At 37.0% G+C, this 24,427-nt stretch overlaps 1 protein-coding gene across 7 annotated transcripts in view; it reads right to left on the reverse strand.

Annotated features, from left to right (window-relative positions):
* The window catches only part of Bptf (bromodomain PHD finger transcription factor), a 130,384-nt gene that overhangs the window by 17,202 nt on the left and 88,755 nt on the right, over positions 1–24,427 (reverse strand). For 4 of the 7 annotated variants that reach the window (XM_027946211.2, XM_027946210.2, XM_071603201.1 and 1 more), the window contains 12 exons: positions 21,865–21,989; positions 21,233–21,361; positions 18,758–18,908; positions 18,343–18,385; positions 15,558–15,804; positions 14,686–14,837; positions 13,693–13,801; positions 7,141–7,346; positions 4,136–4,358; positions 2,706–3,628; positions 1,319–1,401; positions 822–1,047 (listed from right to left, as the gene is read on the reverse strand). In XM_027946211.2, the coding sequence (XP_027802012.2) occupies positions 822–1,047; positions 1,319–1,401; positions 2,706–3,628; positions 4,136–4,358; positions 7,141–7,346; positions 13,693–13,801; positions 14,686–14,837; positions 15,558–15,804; positions 18,343–18,385; positions 18,758–18,908; positions 21,233–21,361; positions 21,865–21,989 (2,617 nt within the window). The remainder of the gene's footprint in view (positions 1–821; positions 1,048–1,318; positions 1,402–2,705; positions 3,629–4,135; positions 4,359–7,140; positions 7,347–13,692; positions 13,802–14,685; positions 14,838–15,557; positions 15,805–18,342; positions 18,386–18,757; positions 18,909–21,232; positions 21,362–21,864; positions 21,990–24,427) is intronic. The other 3 variants (XM_027946213.2, XM_027946212.2, XM_071603203.1) reach the window with 1 other exon arrangement.

The following is a 24,427-nucleotide window of genomic DNA, read 5'->3' on the forward strand; positions in this document are numbered from 1 at the left end:
TAACAAACATTGTCCACTTTCTTCCAATCTTTGCCTCTTGTTTCTTTCTCTTGACCTAACACATTAGCCAGAACTTCCAGAGATGTTAACTAATAATGCTGGCTGCTGGCACCATTGCCTGGTTTCTGACTTTAGAGGGAAGATGTAACAGTTATGTAACGTTGCCCACTGGTCTGGTGGATATTTTCCTTGTATTTCTCACCCAAAACTATACATTTTATGAGATGTTTTAGATCGCCTACTTGTCTTTTAAAAAGCTGTGCATGACTGTTCCCCTGTCATGAGAGTGCAACAAAAAGGAGGAAATAGCTGTGTCCGTATGCATAAATATTCAAATGCCCTCTTCCATTTTCAATAAATTCCCCAAGAAAACAGTAGATCAGCAACACTTTCAGAATTAGTTAACAAGTTAGGGGAAAATTATCTTTTTAATTTAAATGGTCACAGTTTGTTTTTCATACTTATCATTATTTTGCAGTACTGTCAGATCTTTCTTGTGGGACTTGGGTCCCAATAACTTTTGGCAGGATGATGTTATAGATTATAAAAGCTATTCTCAACAGAGATCTAAAATATTTTAATCAGTGAATTAATCTCTCAGAGTGGCCAGTCAGAGAATATGATATAAAAATACACTTAGAAAAGCTCTATTGTTTCAAAAGATACGTATGCCTTTTTTACTTGATGTACTCCAAATACATGAATGTAAATTCAAGAAAGTAAGTGGAAACTTTAGGCTTAATCAGAAATTCAAGGCAAAAAGAATAGCATGAGACACTAAATACTGAACATAAAGGTAAAGGATACATACACCCTCTTACCTGCACTTCAATTTGCAGATCTTTGTCTAGGAGTGCTCTCTTTTTCAGGATTTCGGCTTTGAGTTGCTCTTTGTGTTTGAAGAGCAGAGCAGAGAGCTTGGTAGCATTCTGCTTGCTCCGTTTCTGTTCCACACTCTCCTCACGCTTCCGTTTTTTGGCTGCCTGTTTTTCTTCTTTATCTATCTTATCCAAAATATACTTCATCACCTGGTTACAGACAATCATTCTAGAGAAAAATATACAACCTATGTAATGCTGGGCGTTTTAACCTGCAAGGTTTAAGACATGAGTCTTCTATGTCCCTACAGGTGATACGCAAACTTTCTGTGACTGCAAAGCTTCAAAGAGTGACTCAAACCCATTATGCACAACTATTAGTGCCAAGTGTTCTCAGTTAATGAACTTCAATCAAGACAAATACAAAATAAGAACGCTTGTGTGTATACAGGCTAAAGAGAAGAGACCAACACAGAAGGAGGCCCTGTGTTTCTCCCTACCTTTGATTCTCTTCTCTTTCAGCTGGAGTCATGGTCTTTTTCTGTTTTAAATGTTCTATTACAGCATTATGCTTCATCACCACCTTTAGAACAGAACAAATCCAAAAGTGCACATTTTATAATGACCACAGGTTAGTTAGCACACAGATGACAACAGTAGAAATCAGAGCACATGTGTTTTTCAAAGAAATGGTAAGAATTTTATATCATTAATACAAATAAAATTAGCAGCTACTAGAAGGTCTACACGTTGGGTATCATGTTAAGATAGGCACTTAACAATACTTTATTCTTTACAACAACACTGACCATAGATATAATTTTATAAGTAAATTTATAAATTCTGAAACATAAAAGAAATTAACCAACTTGCTTGAGATCAAATAATAAATAATAAAGCCAGAATTTTCACCCAACTCTCATGCCCCAAAGGCCATGTTTTTAACATTATGCTTATTTCCCAGGCATATATTTTAAAGAACTGTGTTCCCATCTCCGCTTATATAAAGATTATAAAGAAAGATATTGGAAAAACTTTCAATTCATAGATTACACAGTACTGAAAGCTAGATAAGAATAGGCATATAAACAAATTACATAATTTAATTTTATAGGAATATTACCTTACATGTTAAAATCACAAACATGATCTCATTTAATCATTTTAATAATCCTGTGTGGCTGGAAAGAAAGGAGTTTTAATGAGATAGTTCAGGGTTAAGAGAGTTTCGTGACTTGGTAACACCTGGAATCCACACTCAAATTCCTGCCTCATGCGAAATGGAGTGCACTGTAGACGAAAAGCAAAGCTTTCTCCGGTAATGGGAGAGGATGTATGTGCGACTGCAGTGTAGTGGAATAATTCTCAATCATCTAAATTGCCTTGCTTTACTAAAATGCTATTGCAAGATGTCCTTACATGGTGCCACTTTTTATTGAAGCTATGGAACAGTATTTAAAACATTTTTACAAGGTGTGGCTAGAAATGCAAATGAGTTAATCTCTCTACAATTTGTGTAGTCTCTATGCATACTAAGGAATGACAACTGCAAATAACTTCAAACGAATTGCTATAATGCCTGAAGTAGCTTTAAGGCTAAAATCTTCAAATTTTGTATTAATGATATTTAAATTCAAAATTCTTCCCCCCCACCATCTTAGTTCTGAAATATAGGAAGTTATTCATAAGCACTGACTCTCTAGAGCCAACAAAAGAGTTCCAAACCATTGCAGTCATTTGCTGCCTTTGGTCCACCCAGTGCTGCTTCTATTTGAACATCAATGATTTTGTCTCATTTAGGAAACCTAACACAACCAAACACTAAGTCTACTGCACAGCACAATATTTCAAGCTACTGAACATGCTGCTTTGACTTAATAACTTTACCTGTTTCTGAATGATTTCACTTTGGTTAGAAGCTTGGAGGGTGTGTTCACGCTTAATTTCTATCTGTTGCTGCTTCTTCTTTTGCTGCTGATCCCTGAGTTGCTGAACCCTTTGCAACTGCTCTTGCACACTGGCTGCCTGCACTGTAACCACATTCTGAATCTGGTGAGTCTGCACAGCACTGCTTTGCTGAATTTGAATAGGTAACTGGAGTTTGATTTGCTGGGGCACACCACCTTGCTGAGCCTGTATCTGAGCCACAACTTGTGACTGGATCTGAGAGAGAACCTGGACTTGTTGTTGCAGCTGAGGCACAGCAATGACTTGGGGCTGTGGCTGCTGTATTTGTAGCTGAGGACGGGATGGGGATGAAACAGTAACTTGATTTAACGTTTGTCCTGACGAAAGAGTTTGAGTTGAAGACTGTACCTGGGGTTGTGATTGTGGCTGGCCTTGGGAAGGAATCTGAAGAGATGTATGTGGCTGAATTGGAATCGGTTGTGAGGTTGTAGTCTGAACCTGGGATTGCTGTCCAGGAGACACTTGGGATGGAGTTGATGGACGTATTCGAGTCTGTGGTGGACTTTGGACACGAACAGGAGACTGTCCTTGGGCATTACTTTGAGGCTGGCACTGTGATGCAACTTGGGGTTTGGATGACTGTGCTTGGGTGGGTTGTGCTTCAGAAGGGACATGGGATGCGACAGTTGTTTGGGTCTGAACTTCAGGCTGAGTCTGAACTTCAGGCTGAGTTGGGGACTGGGGCTGGGGCTGGGGCTGGGGCTGGGGCTGCGCTGAAGGCTGAGCAGTCTGTGGCTGGGCTTCTGCAGGACTCACACTGGATGACTGAGCTGGTGGCAGGGTTTTGGCTTGTTGCACCTGTGTCTGGGGTGATGATTTATTCTGTTTTTGTTCACCTGAACCTGTGAAAAAGAAAGACAAAGCATTTCTATTATTCTAGAACATATGGTTGTGGTTAAAGAAGAATGTGAAAGGGATTTCCTAAAGCTGATAATTCTAGATTTTGGGATAAAAGATTACAATCTTTGAAGAGGTCCACTTAGATATGCCTGGGTTAGGACTCTCCTGAACTGGGGAGAGGGAGACCTGCTTCTTGGCTGGCCTCTGTATATTTTTCTAACTCTCAAGAGAACTGGCTTCCAAAGCAAGATGCAGCCTCTGGAAATGAACAAGGTCTTCTGAGCCAGGGTAATATCAAGCCTCTCTTTTCTCTTATGGGTGCTGGCAGTTAATAACAGGACCCTGTAATCACAGAATCTGAGCTAGAGTAGGTACCCTCCCTGAGATTTCGTCTGTGACAACCCTCAGCACCTATGAGGCTCGGCAAGGAGGAAGTGCGACATAGTTCTCATGATGCCCAGCAACAAGTGGTAATAACATGTGGCCCTCTCAGGAAGCCCAGAGTCTACCTGCTGCCGCACTGGACACCGTGGTAGTGGTAGTACTGGCTGCCGTGGCTGTTGTTGCCAATGGGGTAAAGAGGAACCTCTGAACGGTGCCATTTGGCATTGCAGCTTGCATGAGCTGCTGTCCAGGACCTGGGAGTATAGTCACCCCTTGAGGTATTAACTGCAACTGTCCAGTAGTTTGACCTTGTCCTTGAATTACTACTGTCAAACCTTGATTGCCACCCTGTGGAAAAAAACACACGGCAGGTAAACAGTGTTCAAAACACCAGTCTGTAAAGCATTTTACTACATCATTTCTATGTTGTAAAGATCCCTCACCATAATGAAAAAAATATATTTGAAAATCTAAGGAATGCTATCAGTAAGAATTTAGATAAGCTACAATAAGGATATGTGGAGTGTTTGGTGGAAAACAACAACAACAATCTGGAGTTCCAGATCAAGCTCTTCAAATGGACAGTCAGATATCTATCTATGAGCAACATCAATCCTCCAGATCCAAGTTTCCTGATCTATAAAATAAGACACTGGAGTGAATAAGTATGGGCTCAACAAAATTCTGAATTTAAATAACCTGACATTTTCAAAGTACATTGATATATACTGCCTCATATACTCATAATGGACTTGGGAAAAGTCCGGTTAGAAAGGTCAAGTCCCCTGCCCAAGATAAAGATGAGCTAAAATAAGGAACCCATGAGCATCAAATTTTTTTTTTTTTTTTTTGTGTGTGTGACCTGAAGTAAAAAAAGCTTAGGGTTCCAGGTATCAAATGCAAACCCCAATACAGGAGGGTCACAAAGGTCTGAGCAATTATCAAAATGAGGACAAGGGGGCTGGGGATTATAGCTCGGTTGGTACAGTGCTTGCCTTGCATGCACAAGGCCCTGGATTCACTCACCAGCACTACAAAAAAAAAAAAAAAATGAGGACAAGAACCTAGCAACCTTAACCTAGTAATCTTTGACTGCCAGGAACATGGCAAAGAATTAGAAAGCAAAAGTGAAACATAATCCCACAAATTCCCAATTGCCAAAACTGATGCCACAAAGTCTATGTACTGAGCTCACTATACTCATGAATCTCTCAAAGCTTATTTACTCTTGCTTTTCAAGAAAAAGAAAAAAGTATATGTTCCTTCTCCCTTGGTGTTGGGGATTGAACATAGAGGTGCTTAACCACTGAGCCACATCCATAGCACTTTTATTTTTTATTTAGAGACAAGGTCTTGCTAAGTTGCTTAGGGCCTTGCTAAGTTGCTGAGGCTGGCCTCAAACTTTTAATCTGCCTGCCTCAGCTTCCCAATCCTAGCCACTGGGATTAGAGGCATGTGCTACTGTGCCCAGCTTGAGATTTACACTTTTTGTGCAAGCTCAAAAATTCACAAAACACCAAGAATAATTTAAAGAACAATTATAAAGTGATTATCTATAAAACCACCACTCTGGTCATTGTTGCCAATACCCATGAAGCCCCCATGTAATGTGCCTTGATCTTGATTCTCTTCCTTTCCCCTAGAAGTAACCACTACCATTATTTAAAAAAAAAAAAAAAAATATATATATATATATATATATATATATATATTTGTAGTTGTACACAATAACTTTATTTTATTTAATTTTATGTGGTGCTGAGGATCGAACCCAGGGCCTTGCACGTGTGAAGCAAGCGCTCTACTGCTGAGCCATAACCCCAGCTCCACTACCCTTATTTTAAAATATATATATATTTTTAGTTATACATGAACACAATACCTCTACTTCATTTGTTTACTTTTATGTGGTGTCACCTGTCATATAACAAGTGTCCACATAAGTGGAGTTCACATTCTGCATTCTACTGCTCTGTTAGTCTGTCTATTCCTGCCTTAGTAACTCACTTTATGAACTGGTGAAGGGTGATAGTTAATATGTATATAAGGTTATTACACAGGACAAACCCTCCCATTCTTCAACAGTACCTTAGTTATTTTTGATCCTTTGTACTTTCATTTAAGTCTTAAAAATCTGCTAGTGCAGTTCTTTAAAAAAACAAACAAAAAACAACAACAACAACAAAAACACGTCTTGGGATTTTGATGGAACTGCATTCAATCTATCAATCAATAATGGATGACAATACTGGAAGACAATATTGCATTTTCGAAGGAACCAGTTTAATGTAGTCAAAATTTGGTTTTCCCATGGAAACTGGCTAACTAATAAACCTTTGGTAGTTGGGACTCCAGAGTGGGATTTACTCTATATCTTGCATTATAAGAAGTACACTTGTTTTTTTTTTTCTTGTTACAGAACTGGGGACTAAACCCAATAGTGCTCTAAAACTGAGTAACATGACCATCCTTTATTTTATTTTATTTTTTTTGTAAATTTAGAGGTAGGTTCTGGCTAAATTGCTAAGGTCTGGCTTTGAACTTGTGATCTTCCTGCCTTACCCTCCCAAGAAGCTGTGATTACAGGTGTGCACCATGGCACCTGGTTAAGTAATCTTCTTGGACTCCAGGAAGCAGCCTTCTTAAAATAAGTACATTTTAAAACCTATCAAAAAATCAGGACGTGTTTTTTTTTTTTTTTTTTTTTTTTGTTCTTTCACATTCCTGCCCTTTTTTTTTTTAAGAGAGAGAGAGAGAGAGAGAATTTTAATATTTATTTTTTAGTTTTTTGGCGGACACAACATCTTTGTTTGTATGTGGTGCTAAGCATAGAACCCGGGCCACACGCAGGCCAGGCGAGCGTGCTACCGCTTGAGCCACATCCCCAGCCCCAGGACATGTTTTTAAACTTACAGCAAGAATGAATAAGACCACCTCTAAAGTTAAAGTTAATGTATGTATATACATGGCTGTATAACCAATGTGATCCTGCAATCTGTACACGTGGAAAAATGAGAATTCATACCCCATTTGAATCAAATGTATATGTCAAGATCATTGTATTGTCTCGAGCAACTAATAAAAAATAAAAATAAAAAATAAAATAAAAAAATAAAGTTAAATTACTTACATGGCCCTGAGTTAACTGAGTAAGCTGAGCCATGGTAAGCTTCACCTGTCCTTGTTGGGGGCGAGGGGACTGTGGAGTTGGAGACTGTAGACTTGCAGTTGATGCTCCTTTCTGTCCAGGTGTTGAGGAAGCTGGGCTTGGGGCAGAGATGGCAGTGGAAACAGGCTGACCTCTGATGATCTGAGTCACCACTTGCTGGGGAGTGCCTGTACAAACAGCAAAATATCCTAAATACTCATGTGCCCTTAGCCTTATTTTGAATTCTAATAACTCAAGCACTTCAGAGAAATGTACTCTTTTCAATTTTCAAAGACACTGAGATGCCAACAGCCCAAGGATGCATTCACAGACATAGTCCCACACCCAAAGGACCCACTTGGGTGTCAATGAGTCTATTTGGGTGACAACCATTATATAGTTCCTGCTATCTCTAGTAGAGTGCAAAAAAAATATTTTTTGATAAAAGCCAAAATGACAACAGGGAAGACAAAAGAGAACATGTAAAAATAAGGCACTTATAAGGTTGCCTTTTCTTATATTTCTAAATATAAGCTTCTTACTTTTTTCTTTTCTTTTCTTTTCTGCTGATAGTACTGTTGGGGCATTCTATCACTGAGCTACAACAACAGACCTTTTTGTTTCTTTTTATTTGTAGACAGGGTCTTGTTCGGTTGCCTGGGCTAGTGTGACCTTTGAGATTCTCCTGCCTCTGCTTCCAGAGTAACTGGAATTACAGGTGTGCACTTGGCTCTAACAGGTATTTTTGGAGAACCAAGAGGGCAAGTACCATTATATCCTCAAAACTAGGGCAAAGTACTTAAAGAATGCTTTCATTGTAATTATTCAATAAATGTCCATTGAATGCATTTTAACTGAAATGGCTCTATAGTTTTCTAAAATTTTCTTGTTTAACTTGGTGAGACTAAAAGAAAAGGGCAATTGGAATCCCCCCCCCTGCTGTTAAAGGTAATTATGTGGTAGCTAATGACATTTATAGATTCATTACTAACTAGTGAATGACATCAGATTTAAAAATTTTTTATATTTACTTCCTATCTTTTTTCCATACACACACACACACACACACACACACACACACACATACTTTAATAGCTAAATGACATTTTGTGTTACTGGATAAACTATACATGAATCTATTTGGAATTTCAGAATATTTCTCATTTTTCTTTGTTAAAACAGAGTAAAAAGCCAGGGGTGGTGGTGCATGTCTATAATCTTAGCAGCTGGGGAGGCTGAGGCAGGAGGATCATGAATTCAAAGCCAGGCTCAGCAACTTAGCAAGGCCCTAAGTAACTCAGTGAGACTCTGTCTCAAAATAAAAAAACAAAAAGGGCTGGGGATGTGGCTCAGTGACTTAAGTGCCCCTGGATTCAATTCCTGGTACAAAAAAAAAGGGGGGGGGGGAGGGGTTTAAAACCCTTCATTACAAATTTTTGTGTGTTTCTGGTGATTTCCTCAGAATAAACTCCAATATATTACTGGGTTCACAGTAGGAACATAACACTGAGTTTTAAGAAAGCATATGCAATTTGATAAAATGTGGTATAAAGGTGTATTAAGAACTGTAATGCAAAAAAATTATGAATGTAATGCACTCCACTATTGTCACATATGTAAGAAATAATTTTAAAAAGTATATGCAAATTTAAACTCCCACTCCATCTCTGAGTGCTCATCTCTTCAAACCCTAAAATACTTTAGCAATCAGAAGTCTCAGTGTCTGAATTTCCTCATTACCACAGACATTCAGCATTTTAAACTGTTTCAGGTCATTATGCTTCATTTCTGAACTCTTCTTCTCATTACTCTGTCCATTCTCTACTTTCCCCACTTATTTAAATATACATTTTAAAATAATATATTTTTCCCACTTTGCCTTCAATTTTATTTATTTCTAAACCTATAAAAAATTTTAATGTAGTCAAGTAGACTAGGCTTTTTAATTTAGGTGTTTTGCTATTTATTTTTTTTCTTTAATTATTACTCTTGAAGTTTTCCTCCATCATGCAGTCTCTCTCACTAGACACATATTCAACGTGTTCTTGGTCACGATGTTATGTTGTGAGACAGAAGTCTATTTCCCACACCCAAAATATAAGTCAATTATTCTGGCATAATCCACTGACTCAAAAATGACACTTTTGTCATACAGCAAATGTTCATATACAACAACTTTTAAATTATACCTCACTGTGTAGTTTCCTTTAGTATCATGCCACCAATTCTGGTGAACTTATGTTTTAACAACTGGCAATTCAAGTTTTCTTTTATTACTCCTTCTAGACTTTTCTTAGTTGTTCTCATCTATTTATTCCAGAAGAATCAAAAGACACAGTGGTCAAGTGCTTTAAATCTGAGAGCTTTTGGACCTCAACACTATGTCCTTGTGCACTGCTGCTTAAGGAACAATACATGAAAAGTTATCACTTAAGGTAATTACCTGGAACTAATAAATTGTCATCATAAACACAGATAAAAGGATTGGTACTGATGAATTCTATGAAGCTCATTAATAATCCAATATGTATTCAAAATTGAATAATTGTAATTAGAACTTGGGAGACGGTGAATCCCATTTTAAGAAAGGCTGGTGTGGTGGTGGGAAGACGGATGGTTAAGTTCCAGTGTAATGGAACTTAATTCCTTCTCAGCCTCGCCCAGTGTCTGTCCTCTCTAGGCCTCATCACTTGCCTTCCCTGAATGAATCAGGCCCACTTCCACTCCAAGGCCTTCACATTTGCTGTTCCTTCTGCATGAAACTCTTTCCTGAGACATGTTCTCAGCTCTCTTACTTCTTCAGGTCTTTATTAGAATTTCACCTTCTCAATGAATTCTAATTTTTACCTTTCTCTGGCTGTCTTTTCTAAAATTCAACCCTCCCTAAAAATCACACCCAACCCCAGCTCTTCAAAATTCCTATCATCCCCCTTTTCATTTTCCAAGGTACTGATCATTTTATTGTTTGTAAAACTTTGTTTATTATTATATACAATAATATTTTAAACATATATATATAACATTATGTAATATAATTTATCTGGTTATTATCTACTTTATATTTTCAATTTCACGAGGACAGTAATTTTAGCTAATTAGTTCGTCTGGGTCTGGAATGGTGTCTGACACATAAGTAGTACTAAATATTTGTTGAATGAATAAATTAATATATGGACTTAGAAATCAGAAAAATCCAAACTAAGTCCCATCCAGCTTAATAATTTGAGAAATTATTCAACATTCTCCTGAGCTTGTTTCTTTGTGTACAAAACGGGGATAATTTATATAAAGATTAAATGAGAATTTATGAATGAAGAAGATATATTCTGGCACAGAAGTAATCAGTACATAAGAGTTGTTATTATTGTCACTACTACTAAGAACCAATTATGGGGCTGGGGTTGTAGCTCAGTGGTAGAGCGATTGCTAGCACGTGTGAGGCACTGGGTTCGATCCTCAGCACCAGATAAAAATAAATAAATAAAATAAAGGTACTGTGTCCATCTACAACTAAAAAAAGAAACAATTATGTCAAGGCAAACTTTGTTAAGGACATTAAATGAGCACTGCACAGCTGGAGAGCAAGGTTGGGCAGTTCATCAAACTCCACCCTCACTGGGCATTTAAGATGTAAAGGAAGAAAAATGGTAAAACCCCAGGTATGGGCTGTTTGGAAGCTCTAGATTCACATGTGTGTGTCAGACAAACATGAGTGCATCTACAGACGACATCAAGGAGAAACAGTTCATCTGGAAATTTACCAAAATTTTCAGTTTCCTAAGAATTTTACCCTTTAATATCAATTTTATTTTCTTCTTAATTTTTTTCTTTTAGTTACCTGCCTGATAGCTATGTTTTAAATCAGAATAGCATTGAATTTCATCAACTATCCCTGAAGCATTAACTGAAATAACAAATTATCCTTTCTTTTCTAGGGTAAATGCTGCTTAAGTGTAGAAGATGGTGTTTTGGGGGGCAGAGTCGGGGGATGCTGGGGAAGAGAAGGTGGCCCATGCCAGGCATACCCTCTACTACTAAGCTATATTTTACTTCTTATTTTGAGACAGTGTCTTGCTAAAACTCCCAGGCTGGGCTTTGAAGTAGCTGGGATTACAGGGATACAACATTATGCTTGGCAGAAGATTGCTTTTTATTTAAAAAACAAAAATAAAAAAACTCTGATCTGTTTAACATTAGAATTGTGCTAAATCTGCAAAACAAATATAAAATATTTTGTGAATCTTTTCTTCTATGCCCTGTTATGTTTTATAATAAGAAAATTATTTCCCAACCATTTAAAAGAATTTTTCTCATGAAACCGTGTTGTCTAGAATTCCTTTTTGTAGGTAAAATGTAGCAATTTTCCAAATTTCTTCCTTGGACAAAAGATTTTTATTTAATAAGCACAATATTTAATTATACCATATTATTCAAATAGATATGGTTCCTAAGTTTGGAGACTGAGAATTCCAGAAGTCTTAACATAAAGATGCCTATTCAGAATTCCCTTTTGATTTAAAAAAGTTTACTTTCATTACACCTTCTCAAACTTCCAAATTCTGTGAACTGGCATTTTCCTTCCATTTATCAAGACTTCCAACAGATCTGTCTGATTTAAATTTTTTTTTCCGTTTTTGTTTCTTAATTGTTGGTACTTGTGCTTTTATTTCCTCCCTTTTGTTCTCTTTTAATACTTGCTTAGTACATTTTCTTAACTTCGGGTTAAGACTTAAGGGGGGGGTGTGGGGGTGTGGGGGTGTGTGGTAGTGGTGGTGCTGGGGTTGAGGCTCAGTGGTAGAGCACTCACCTAGCACGAGTGAGGCACTGGGTTCAATCTTCAGCACCACATAAAAATGAATAAATAAAAAACATAGATGTGCTGTGTCCATCTACAACTAAAATTAAAAAAAAAAAGACTTAAGATGAATTTCAACTGCCTAGAGTAGGTGCTCAAACACTTAATGAATAAATTAAATATGTCTCTGAGTTCAGCTTTGGCATCAAGGCTTAAAGTTGCTTTTGATAAGTTATAATTACATAATTGTTATTTCTACAACTTGTTCAGAAAATTTGTTTAGAAACACATTGTTTAGAAACAAAAGTTACTTACAGGTTTTGAAAATTTTCTAAACAAATAAAGGTTAGTAGATCTTATTATTAACTTCTAGCTTTATTACCAAGAACATGGTCTATACACATTTTACTTTTGGGGATTTATTTGTAACTTAAAATGATTTTTTTTCTACCAAGTAGCCAATAAATATTTAGGAATGCTTTGTACATTCCTGAAAGCACAAAGGCGGGTGCACATTTGTGGTCTCTTGCTGGTGCCTCCTTAATTTTGAGTAGTTTTGATATATATCCTTCTTTATTCATAAGGACTCAGGTTACAGTTTGTTGCAATTTTTATCTTTAAGCCAACATAAATTCTTTTGTCTTAATTGGTGTTGTTGTTGTTCTCTTTGTAAACACCGAATATTATGTAGGGCTCTCCTTGTTCATTCCTTCTTTCTTTCCGTGGTCTTTATATGTCTTTGCAAATCTTTTTATTTTGTAGCTTTTCTGGAAATTTGATTTTAGGTAGTATTTCTCACAAATGTTTAGGTGTGTGTTTTAGTTGTTTTTTACTCCATATCTTTATAGACTTCAACTTTTTTTTGTTAAAATATTTATTTAATTATAGATTTTTAAAAACTATTTTTTAGTTGTAGTTAGAGACAATACCTTTATTTATTTATTTTTATGTGGTGCTGAGGATTGAATCCAGGGCCTCGCATGTGCTAGGTGAGCGCTCCATCGCTAAACCCCTGCCCCAGCCCCCTATTTAGTTATAGACTAACACACAGTATCTTTATTTATTTTTATGTGATGCTGAGGATCGAACCCAGTACCTCACACATGCAAGGCAAGCTCTTTACCAGTGAGCTACAGCCCCAGCCTCAGACTTCAACTTTTAATATGGTAGTTTTAAGCCACTGACATTAACTGTGATAAATGAAGGTCTAGCACTACCTTTATAATTTGGATTTATGCTGTTTTATGTTTCTTAGCTATTTTCTAGATTGTCTTTTGCCATACAAACTTTAGTGCGTTTTTTTTTTTACTTCAATGATATTTAACCTACACAATTACATTCATTAAAGTTTCTTTAAGGGCTGGGGATGAGGCTCAAGCGGTAGCACACTCGCCTGGCATGCGTGCGGCCCGGGTTTGATCCTCAGTATCACATACAAAGATGTTGTGTCCGCCAAAAACTAAAAAACAAATATTAAAAAATTCTCTCTCTCTCTCTCAAAAAAAGTTTCTGTAACATTTTTATAGCTTGACAAAGCCCACTTTTTCCTTAACGGCAAGGCCAAGACTGAAATAATACCCATGATAAATGTATCCCATAATGGATTTGAAATTTAGTATGCTCTGAAGTATTAATTCAAGTTGGTATTTTCTAATATGCAGAGTGCCCAATGAAGAGTATTACAGACTTCCTGGACTGGCTGCTTAGATGTAAAATGATAATACCAGATGGATGAATACCTGGCTGTACCATCACAGGTGTTCGAATAATTGCCTTTCCTAGTGTTGACTGTTGGAGTGGTGTTCTAATCACCGTCATACCAGGGCGGATCTGAGGCCCTGTGATTACCTATAAATGACACAAAGGGCAATTAATTAAAAATGTTTTTAAGTTACTAAAGCAGGATGGACTTAGAACATAAGATCTTTAAACACTCTATATTGATAAACATGCCTACAGAAATGAACAGAGGCTCTTGGGACACTGCATTTTCATTACATTAAGCAATGGAACAAAGACAAAATTTTAAGGAGAGAAAATTCAATTTAATCCAAATAAGATAACATGAAATCCCTTGCCACTGATACCAAGAACAATCAGCAAACTGAAAGGAGGAAAAGAACCAACAAGACTGCTCTGTAACTACTTCTCACAGGAAAACGCCGAGTCCTATTTATCTAAGCTCCAATCTATAGCTACAACCCAGACAATATAAGAGTAAGATGAGAAACTAAGGGAGATTAGATTCCAGTTTTACTTATAGACAGAACATTTTCATGTCTGCAAAACTTCAAACCTTTGCTTTACTACTAGAAATAACGTTTCCTATATGTTTTACATAACAGCTGATAACAGAGTACTTAGAGTGCCACGGACTATCTGACTACCTTTCTTCCTAGCTCTTAGCTAGGCTGCACGGCACATTTTTTTGACGAGAGGAGGGGAGGTCCAGTTGCTAACTGCTGATTTATGCAGTTTTCTTTATAAAATCCTAGAAGTAATTCCTATTTTTATCAACTATACTAATGCGCTACTAACAAATATTAAATAGTAACACTTCAAGTATCAGCTTTACTTAAATTCCATAAATGGAATTTTTACAAAAAGTACTTTGTGACAGATGAAAGACAAAGAAAAATCAGCTAGACTCATGTGGGAAGAGGCCACTCTACACCCTTTAACCTGAAACACCTGATGCTTCCAAAGAGAACCATCCCAGGAAGAACTCTTACTTGTGACGTGCTGGTGGTTCCTCCAGAGCCTGAGGTATTAGGCCTAATTGTGACTGTTGCTGTCCTGGGCTGGAATGAAGTAAAGGTTTGCTGACTTGTACCTGTACTTGATGGAATGATACCCAGTACTTTCTGCTGTACTTGAACAACACCTTAAAAAAAGATGAAGAAGTTATTAAGGACTTCCCCTTTACAGAAAAGCATTAAGTGCTGGTTGTTTCTGAGGAGAAACTATGTGTGGCAGGGTTTTATAGTGGGCTACATAAAATGTGAGATCTGAGGACTGAAATCAGTGAAAAGGAAATGAAAAAATAATGGCAACAGTATGATCTGGCAAATGTGAATTAAAACTCTTCACATTTCCCTTACCTCCTTGTGTTGCTGGCACATTTACAGCGACAATCTTGCTGTTTGCAGGAAGTGGCAGTTTGGTAATTACTTTTCCTGCCATAGTGACTGGATTGCCTGTAATTTGGAACGTCTGACCTGTGCTGGCAATGGTTGTAGCAGATGTGGCAGCTGTGCTGGTGGCTAATGGGGTATAAGACATTTAATAAGCTTTAGATTTAAAATAACCAGCAACGTAGTGACTTCTAGGAAGGGTACCAATGCATGAAATGTGGCTCATCTTGTATTTTTAATAAAACATTCCTCTCAAGGTGAACAATGTAGATGTTGCAAGTGAAATAATGTAAGAGAGGAATTTTGCTAATGTAATATTATCTGTAACAAACCCACTGTTACAGCTTGTTTTTTTAACCAGCCAAAGAAGAAAACAATTTTCTAAAGAAATGTTTCATTTTAGTAGGCAAAGGACTGAAAATGCTTTTTCCTGAATGAAAGCAAAGTTTCATTTCACTGTAGCTGCGTACCTGAATTTGACTGGCCTTGCTTAACCCATGTAGCAAAGGTTTGATGGAAATTCTTGTTTTGCTGGAATGTAACTGTAGCTGGAGATCCAACTTTAGTAGTTAATACCATTTTGGTTCCAGTGGTAACTGAGCCACTTATGGGGGCCACCATCACTTTCTGAGCAGGAGAGATGGTGCTGGTAGTACTATTTGTTGGGGAAGTAGTAGAAGCTGCAATGACTGTAGGCTTCTGCTGCTCCAATCGTTTCTAAGAGTCAGGAAGAGAAAACATGAACCAAAATTGTTCTAAATAAAAATTCCACTCTGCAAGAAGTTCAGCCACAATGTTTCTTACGCTAAGAAACTGCACTAAATTTCTAAGATATTTTATTTCTGAAAATATGCCCATGTAAATTTAGCCTTGAATTTAATTTCTGGAAGACAGTATTTTCATGTCTCTACATCACATATATTTCAAGTACTAAGGAGTTCGTAACAGAAAATAACACATCTTCCAATTTTTCTGGCCTGCACAAATATCCAAATTTTTAGAATAAAAATAAAGGCGATATGATTAATTTTATTGGAGAAAGGAATACCTTGATACTTAGCAGTGAAATTTGGAGCAAAGAACAAATGATGGGAACTGCAAAAGGTTTCGGTTTTACTATGGTACATTAATTTATCCAATCATACAGAGCATGTTAATATTTAAGATTATTATTCCATTGACAAACCTGTAATTCAGCAAGCTGAACACTATAAAACAATATTTTCTAAACTTCTTGTACTATTCAGTTTAAACAACTTCACTAAAAATATTTTATACTATATACAATATTATAATCTGGTCTTTAAAAAAACAGGATTGAAGATAAACTGTATTACAGATTGCTGACATTTTCCAATAGCGTAAGTGTACACATGTAAAAACAAGGGATGGAATTTACTGCCAATTTATGACAGATGTTTTACCTTCATTAACTTATTTAATGCTCCTATCAACCAATAAGGTTGCTCATATTGTGACTTTAAAGATAAGGAAACTGAGACGCAGAGAGGTTGTGTAATTAGTCCAAGGCCACAGAGCTAGTTCGTGATGGAGCTGGGGTGTCAGGCAAGATCAAATTTCAATGACGCACTATATCCTGCTATTGCAAATTGCTCACCTATGACATCACATCCACTCCCGAATCTATTTTGTACACACTTTATACACCTGAATATAACGTGAGATACTTTGCATAGTTTTTCATTCCTTAGAACAAAAGTTCAATTTTGGATACTGAGGAAGTTTTGTCTGTCTGAACCAGTCGGTATAAGAAAAAAAAGAAGGCAAAGAAAGTGAATATTTAATAGTTATTTACTGGAGGTTATGGCCTTCAAAACTGGAAGTATTGGCTATTTGAAAATATGCACTTTACTAAAATTTACAAATGTAACAAAGTGTTACACTGCAGAGATAACAAAATAAATCCATAAAACAACTAGGCAGTTGCTATGTGAATAGACAACTGATTTTTGGATAAACTTCCTGTGAAAGATAACATCTACAGAAACCAAATGTGCTATTTTTTTTTCAAATTTTAGGTGAAGATAAGAATATACAGTAAATTGAAAGATATGTAAGAATTTGAAAAAAAAAGTTTTATAGAAAGTGAGAAAACAGGGCTGGGTTATGGCTCAGTGACAGAGCATTTGCCTCGCATATGTGAGGCACTGGGTTTGATCCTCAGCACCACATAAAAATAAATAAACAAAATAAAAATATTAAAAAAAAGAAAGTGAGAAAACAGGGGCTGGGGTTGTGGCTCAGTGATAGAGCAATCACCTAGTACGTGCAAGGCCCTGGGTTTGATTCTCAGCACTATATAAAAATAAATAAATAAAATAAAGGTACTATGTCCATCTATAACTAAAAAAATAAATATTAAAAAAAGTGAGAAAACAGAAATTTGAAACACTGACTTATTTATTTATTTATTTTGAATTTTAACATTTATTTATTTTTTTTTCAGTTATCGGCGGGCACAACATCTTTGTTTGTATGTGGTGCTGAGGATCGAACCCGGGCCGCACGCAAACCAGGCGAGCGCACTACCGCTTGAGCCACATCACCAGCCCGGAAAACACTGATTTATATAATAACTAATTTTAAATAGTTATGTATAACTACGTTAGTAATACTATAGATATACACAGATCTACTTTATGTTCCAAAAGTTTATATATTCAATTTGGCTAAAATTTTAAAGTATCTTCTCAATAGAAATACATATTTTCTTAGGGTCTCAAATATTTAGGTGTCTACGTTACATTTACTACAGTATGGAAATGCTAAGAAACTATTAGTATAGCTTTATGATTGATAAACCCTTATATATATAGTCTTATTACAATTTGCTTTTTCATGGACTATAGAAATTTTCCAGGAAAAATTATTTCTGAAAATATTCATGGAATTATAAAGATAATAAAAGAAATTTATTTCAATGCTCTCCAAATACATACACTATTTGCAAAACAATAGCTTGGTGTTATCACAAAGTTCTTCTTTTTTGCAGTGTTGGGGGCTCAACCTCCTATTGTGCATGTGAGGCAAGCACTCTACTGCTGAGCTATATTCCCAACCCCACAGAGTTATTACCACATAATGAAATATACATGAGGTCCACACGTATATATGGTTACTGTGCTTTTGGGGTGCATGACTTTGTTGCAAAATGTAAATTTCTGTCAGGAGGCAATTTTCCTGGGTAGCCAATCGCTGATGTCTTAGGGGAGCCTCCACCTTCTGCGTACTAACCTTAGCCTGCTGCTCGACTGCTTGTGCCTTTTCTTTCTCCACTCTGCAGGGGGCGAAAAAAAGGGGAGAAATTTAACAGAATCTATGGTATTAGACATCTGGCATCTAATGTTTATGTAATCTGGTGGACCTTCGTTTTATACAAAAGCATGGAATTTTTTCTATTTTAAAATAAGTGTTTTCCATCCCCACCAAAAATAAATAAATCAATCATTTAAAACAAACAGAAACTAACAATGAATAACACATTAAAAATTAGAAACAGGACCTTAATAAACTATTCACACCACTTGAAATCAAAAGGTAAAATAAAATTAATGGGAATATATTAAATAAGCTATTAAAATCATGGTTCTTTAATTCTGAAGTAACAAAACCCTCAAATATCTGTGGAAGTGGTAATCATTTCTTTTACCTCTCAGCAAATGCCCTGATTTCCCATAGTTCCAACTCTTCTTCTGCAACCCAGGTTTCAATAATAACAGGGCCAGTTTGTTTGGGTGTTTCTGGTCTCTTTGGTCGCAATGCACTTGATCGAAGGCCTTTCCGCTGAGGGGTAGGTGTTTCTGTGGAAAAGAAATCAGAATATTTTCAGCTTCTAAAATTAGAGTACTTCTGGCATAACCTCTCATATCATGAAAAGCAGTGGTTGGCAAACATTTTTCTTCTTAAAGGGCCAGATGGTATAAATACTTAAGACTATGCAGGACCAGATGGTTTCTGTTGCAATTACTCGACTTTGCCTTTGTATCATGATAGGAGCCAAAGCCAATGCATAACTAAGTATGGCTGGGCCCCAATCAAATTTCACTTCAAAAGTAGGTGGTACAACAGGCAGGTGGCGCATACCTATAATTCCGGTGGCTGAGGAAGCTGAGACAGAAGGATCACAAGTTCAAGGCAAGCCTTAGCAACTTAGCAAGGCCCTAAGCAACTTAAAACTGTCTCAAAATAAAAAGTTAAAGAGGGGAAGGGGTTGGGGCTGGGGGTGGAAGACTAGCTCAGTGGTAAATTGCCCCTGGATTAAATTCCCTCCCACCACCCCAAAAGTAGGCAATCCAATCTTCTTCTACCAGACCTTTTCCCTATGCTTGGAATTCCATTCTGAGTCCCCTCCCCACATCTCACTAAAACCAAATTATCTTTCAAACACCAATATGAATACAACTTCCTTCAAAAACCTAGTATGTTCCTCTCACACTTGGGGTTGGTTCCCTGGCCATAGACAACAATGGCAATATGTATGTCTGTGGGTCTGCATCACAGAACTGAGAAGGGGGATTCAGTATATTTACCCAACATAAAGGAGAAATCTGAATCTATTAAGAATAGATAAACCAGGGCTGGGGTTGTGGCTCAGTGGTAGAGCGCTTGCCTAGCATGCGTGAGGCACTGGGTTCAATCTCAGGACCACTGAAAAAATAAATTAAAAAAAAAAAGATATTGTGTCTAGCTACAACTAAAAAAAAAAAAAAAAGATACACCAGGACATGGTGGTGCAGGCCTATAAGCTCAGCAAAGAACACGAATTCAAAGCCAGCCTCAGCAACTTAGGTGAGACACTGCCTCAAAATAAAAAATTAAGACTAGGAATGCAGTTCAGTTGTAAAGCACCCCAGGCTCAACCCCAGTACCAAAATCAAATCAGAGCTTCTAATGATAACATTTTAAACAATAAAACGGAGAAGGGGGCTGAGGTTATGGCTCAGTGGTAGAGTGCTTGTCTCGCGTGTGTGAGAAATTGGGTTTGATCCTCAGAAGCACAGAAAGACAAACAAATGAAATAAAGGTGTTGTGCACGTCTACAACTAAAACATACATAAAACAGGAAGGACAACACTGAATCTTTTCACATGTTCAGAGCCAGAGAAGCAGTATAATCAATCACAGGGGAGCAACAGAAAGAAACTGAAACAGCAGGAGGTCCTAGACTATACAAAGTGATATAGGACAAAGAAAAGGGGACTGCACTGGAGGATGGGGTCTAGGCGATGGAGGACCTGTCAGGAACGTCTCCTCCTATCTGCAGCTCTATCTGTTTCTGTGCTGGGACAATGCTGTTTTAATTATGGTAATATTTCATCATCTACCAGGACAGGTGCCACTTTGTTGGTGTTCTTTCAAAAACAGCATTCTTGTCATTTTGGTGACCAAGCTAAACTCTTCAATTTAATTTAATCAATTTTCAAAAATGTATGCACAAGAGTAGAATTAATTTTTATAAAATAAGTTTCAACCTAAAGATATTTTCTTTTCATAAATTTCTTAACAGATTTTTCCTAAATATATTTCTTGTTCATATAGAATTACTGACTTTTCTCTACTTATACATCTATAATCTGGACCATCCATTAATCTTTCTTATTTGCAGCACATTAGCACATAATGTTGACACATGATTTTTTTCTTTGCTTCCTTGAGAATAGGGGCCAGATCTCCTATTCATTTTCCACACAGTATCTCTTATGGAAGTCTGAATGAATTTTGAGTAAATAGCCTTTTAAATTATTTCTATACTGCACACTGGAATATTTTGCAATAACTAACCTCTGAGCCCATAAACCTTTACATCAGACTCTGTTCAAGATGCCAGGACCCAGATGACCCAGACAGAATGGCAGCTCCCTTCCTGGAGCTAATGGTCTGACATAAAGCCACATCCCTTATCTTCATGATTAGAGGTATTATTATGGCGCTTTGAACCTTACCTGTGCCTGCACAATACCTGTAGACATGAATATGTGCCTAATGTAATTCTGATGTGTGTCTTGGGGTGGAGTGGGAGCTTTTTTGAAAGCTGAATAGTTAAGGAAATAATTACTATCAAATTTCATAAAAGATATGGTTAACTGGTCAGTAACAAATGGATGGAAGTTCTTCTATTCCTTACCTTTTGGTGCTTCTGGAACTCCAATGGGGCAAATGATTTTCCTGATACAATACTCAGAACGAATACCATAAGGACCAACATCTCGCCTCTTAATTATTTCTGTTGTTGTGATTTCCATTTCAGATGTTTCTATGGTGATTTAATTCATACAGTATTAATAACCACCCAGAAAACTCAAGAGACCAAAAAGGTACATATGGTGCTTTTAAAAAGAGACACCTATGGAATAAACTTTCAGAAACATTTGATTAATTACTGACTATAGCATCACTCCTAGACTGCAGTAATACTAAGATTCATCTACATGGAGAATTTCTATATACTTTTGGGTATAGCTTAATGATGGGTGGTAATGCTCTGTCAGCATAATAAAAACACTAGAACCAAACCAACAAGCACAGGGTTCCAGAAGTTTCAGTTTAAATGACTTATATTCTACAATAATAAATATCATTTTGAAATTAGAATGGTTCACCTATGATGACTCACCTTATAATATGACCTTTCCTTCTGGCCCCTGGGATTTTATGACAGGTGCCATAAAATCTGTATTTTTATAAATAACAGAGATGCTTAAAATTCAGTGAATGGTCAAGTGATTTTATCTTTTGAACTTAAGTAAACCCCTTTACCTGTCCGTGTAGTCCCTCCTCCTGGAGGTGCCTTGGCTGCCATGTCATCCCATCTCAAACTGGCCCACAGTAACCGTAACATCAGGCTCACTCCTGCTAAGGACTTAACAGTCTGAAGTCTATACCTGCAAGAACAACCCAAGTAAAACTACATATATACACATACACACACCAACAACACAAACACTCCCCTCTCTCTACAAACTGAAGGATTGTGGGTTTTGTCCTTATTATGACTTTAGTATTTATAATGTGGTTTTATAAGACTGTGGCATTACATGTCCCTTAAAAAAAGAACTTTTGTTCCAAGGAATAACATGTATCCAACAATTTTAAATGCCATATAAATATGTAAAGAGGGCATGGCATGTTTCATTGGAAGGTTGACATATCAATGATTTGTGAAGATTTCATAAATTAATTCCAAAATGTTAGAAAAAGTATGAAGAGCAAATAGAGAAAAATCAGTAACTGTTACTAAATGTAACAGAGAAGTTTTGAAGGATAAAATCATGACTAATTAGATTTTTGTTGAAACAAAAATATTGAATTTATTCACATTTTCTCAAAAAAGCAAAACAAAAGTAAAAACCCATTGAAAAATCTAGTAAGACCTTCCCAAATGGAAAGAAAATTTTGTATCCAAATAGTGATTCTTCAGAACACAAAGTACAGTATGATGAATACTCCAAATGCTAATAATATTTTAACAAAGTTAGTGTAGTTTGGGGATCCCACACACACACAAAAAAATCATTAGAAAAAGAACAAAACATATTAGTTACTAATCAGAAGAAAAAGGAATCTACATCCATACTTTCTCCTAAACATTATGTATGGTGTTGTTGAAAATCTTTAACACAAAGGACGTATTTCAAAATGAAATTACAACTGTAATGAATATCATGCCCTAAAATGCAGTTTACCAAAAAATGCTTTAATGCAATCCTGCATTATCAATTCTTCATTCAATTCTCCATCGATCCCTAGATAATTAAATAGTCTTTGAACATTTTCACACTATGTAAATAAATATATTGGTTGACTGCAGTGTATAGGAAGCCTATAAAATGAAAATAATTTCCTCCCACTAACAGAGGTAGACAATAAATCTTCAGACAACTTAGCATTTGAAAAGGCAATATTTTCTACTGTTATCATTAGTTGGAAAAACAAACAATGTAAGAAAGGCAAAGTTCTACAGCTTTCTAATTTCCCATCTCTGCGTGCAGCTCCCATTATTTTTTCAACTTCTTACCATTCTGTGAATCTTTTTTTTTTGGGGGGGGTACTATGGATTGAATCGGGGGTACTCAACAACTGAGCCACATCCCCAGCATTTTTTATATTTTTATTTAGAGACAGGGTCTTACTGAGTTACTTAGTGCCTTGCCATTGCTGAGGTTGGCTTTGAACCTACAATCCTCCTGTCTCAGCCTTACCCTGTGAATCTTCTAAGCTGGACAGATCATCCCTTAAATCATGAGGGTAATGTTAGCTAGTGCAGGGATGTCCTGAGAGGGGGAAAGTGTCTGTCACTTTCAGACCATACCCTATAAAAATCTCTGAGGAACTATGTTCTCATGGAAGAAAGCAAATGAACACTTCTATGGGAAGAAAAGTTCACACTTATTCTCTTTCCCCACTAGCTTTCTATGGCCAAATAATAACTTCAAAGCATCCCTATTTTAAAATAGCTTTAACATCAGGAGAGAAACACACCTCGTGGATCATCAGCCTGCTTGTTCAATCGCTCATTCAAAAAATAGCTGACAGAGCTCAGCTCTTTGGCAGAGCACTTGCCTAACCCATGCCAGGGCCTGGGTTTGATGCCCAGAATGAAAAAATAAATAAAAGTAAAAAGGTTGAGTGCCTTCTAGGTGTTGGACTATGTGAAAGGAACTGGTGACACAGAAGTGAACTCTAATCTGTCCCTGTGTTCTCAGGAGCTATAGAGAGGAAGTACAAGGGAGGGACATCTGACTAGGTTCGGTCAAGTCAGCAATTTGCTGGCTTCTCCCAGGACAAGTTAAGGGTATGGGGCTGACTGAAGGCAACAGGCACACCTAACGCTAAAGAGGAAAGTGCAAGAGCACGCACTTCTTCCCAGACACCACATCCAATATATTATGGCTCAGGAGGGGGTGTGGAGATGCAGAAAGAGGTGACGCTGGCATGTAAGAGGAAGGCAGAAACCAGAATGTGCTGAGCCAGACTGAAGGTTTAAGGAAGCGCATTAAAAGACAATGTTCAGGGCTCCACTACTGGACAGGTTGTAAAGGGAAGTACTCCCCACAGGTATGATCTACAGGTGACAGAGGCTTTCCCTCTTCTCCCTGCAATGGTCAGCAAGTCCCTCAGCTCACTCAGAATATTCGTGGGACAGACTGGCATTTTAAGAAGATGTATCTGGCAGCACTGTGGAGGACAACTACGAGCTCAAAAGTTTTAACAAAATACAAAGTCAGGACCTGGGGAAAAGGAAATAAGGGAATAGACAGGGTGAGGGGAAGAGGAGGCTCTATAGCATTTATGAGACAAGTTTTCCTTCTCTCATACTGTT

The sequence above is a fragment of the Marmota flaviventris genome, chromosome 17, assembly GCF_047511675.1.
Source record: "Marmota flaviventris isolate mMarFla1 chromosome 17, mMarFla1.hap1, whole genome shotgun sequence".
Classification (NCBI taxonomy): Eukaryota; Metazoa; Chordata; class Mammalia; order Rodentia; family Sciuridae; genus Marmota; species Marmota flaviventris.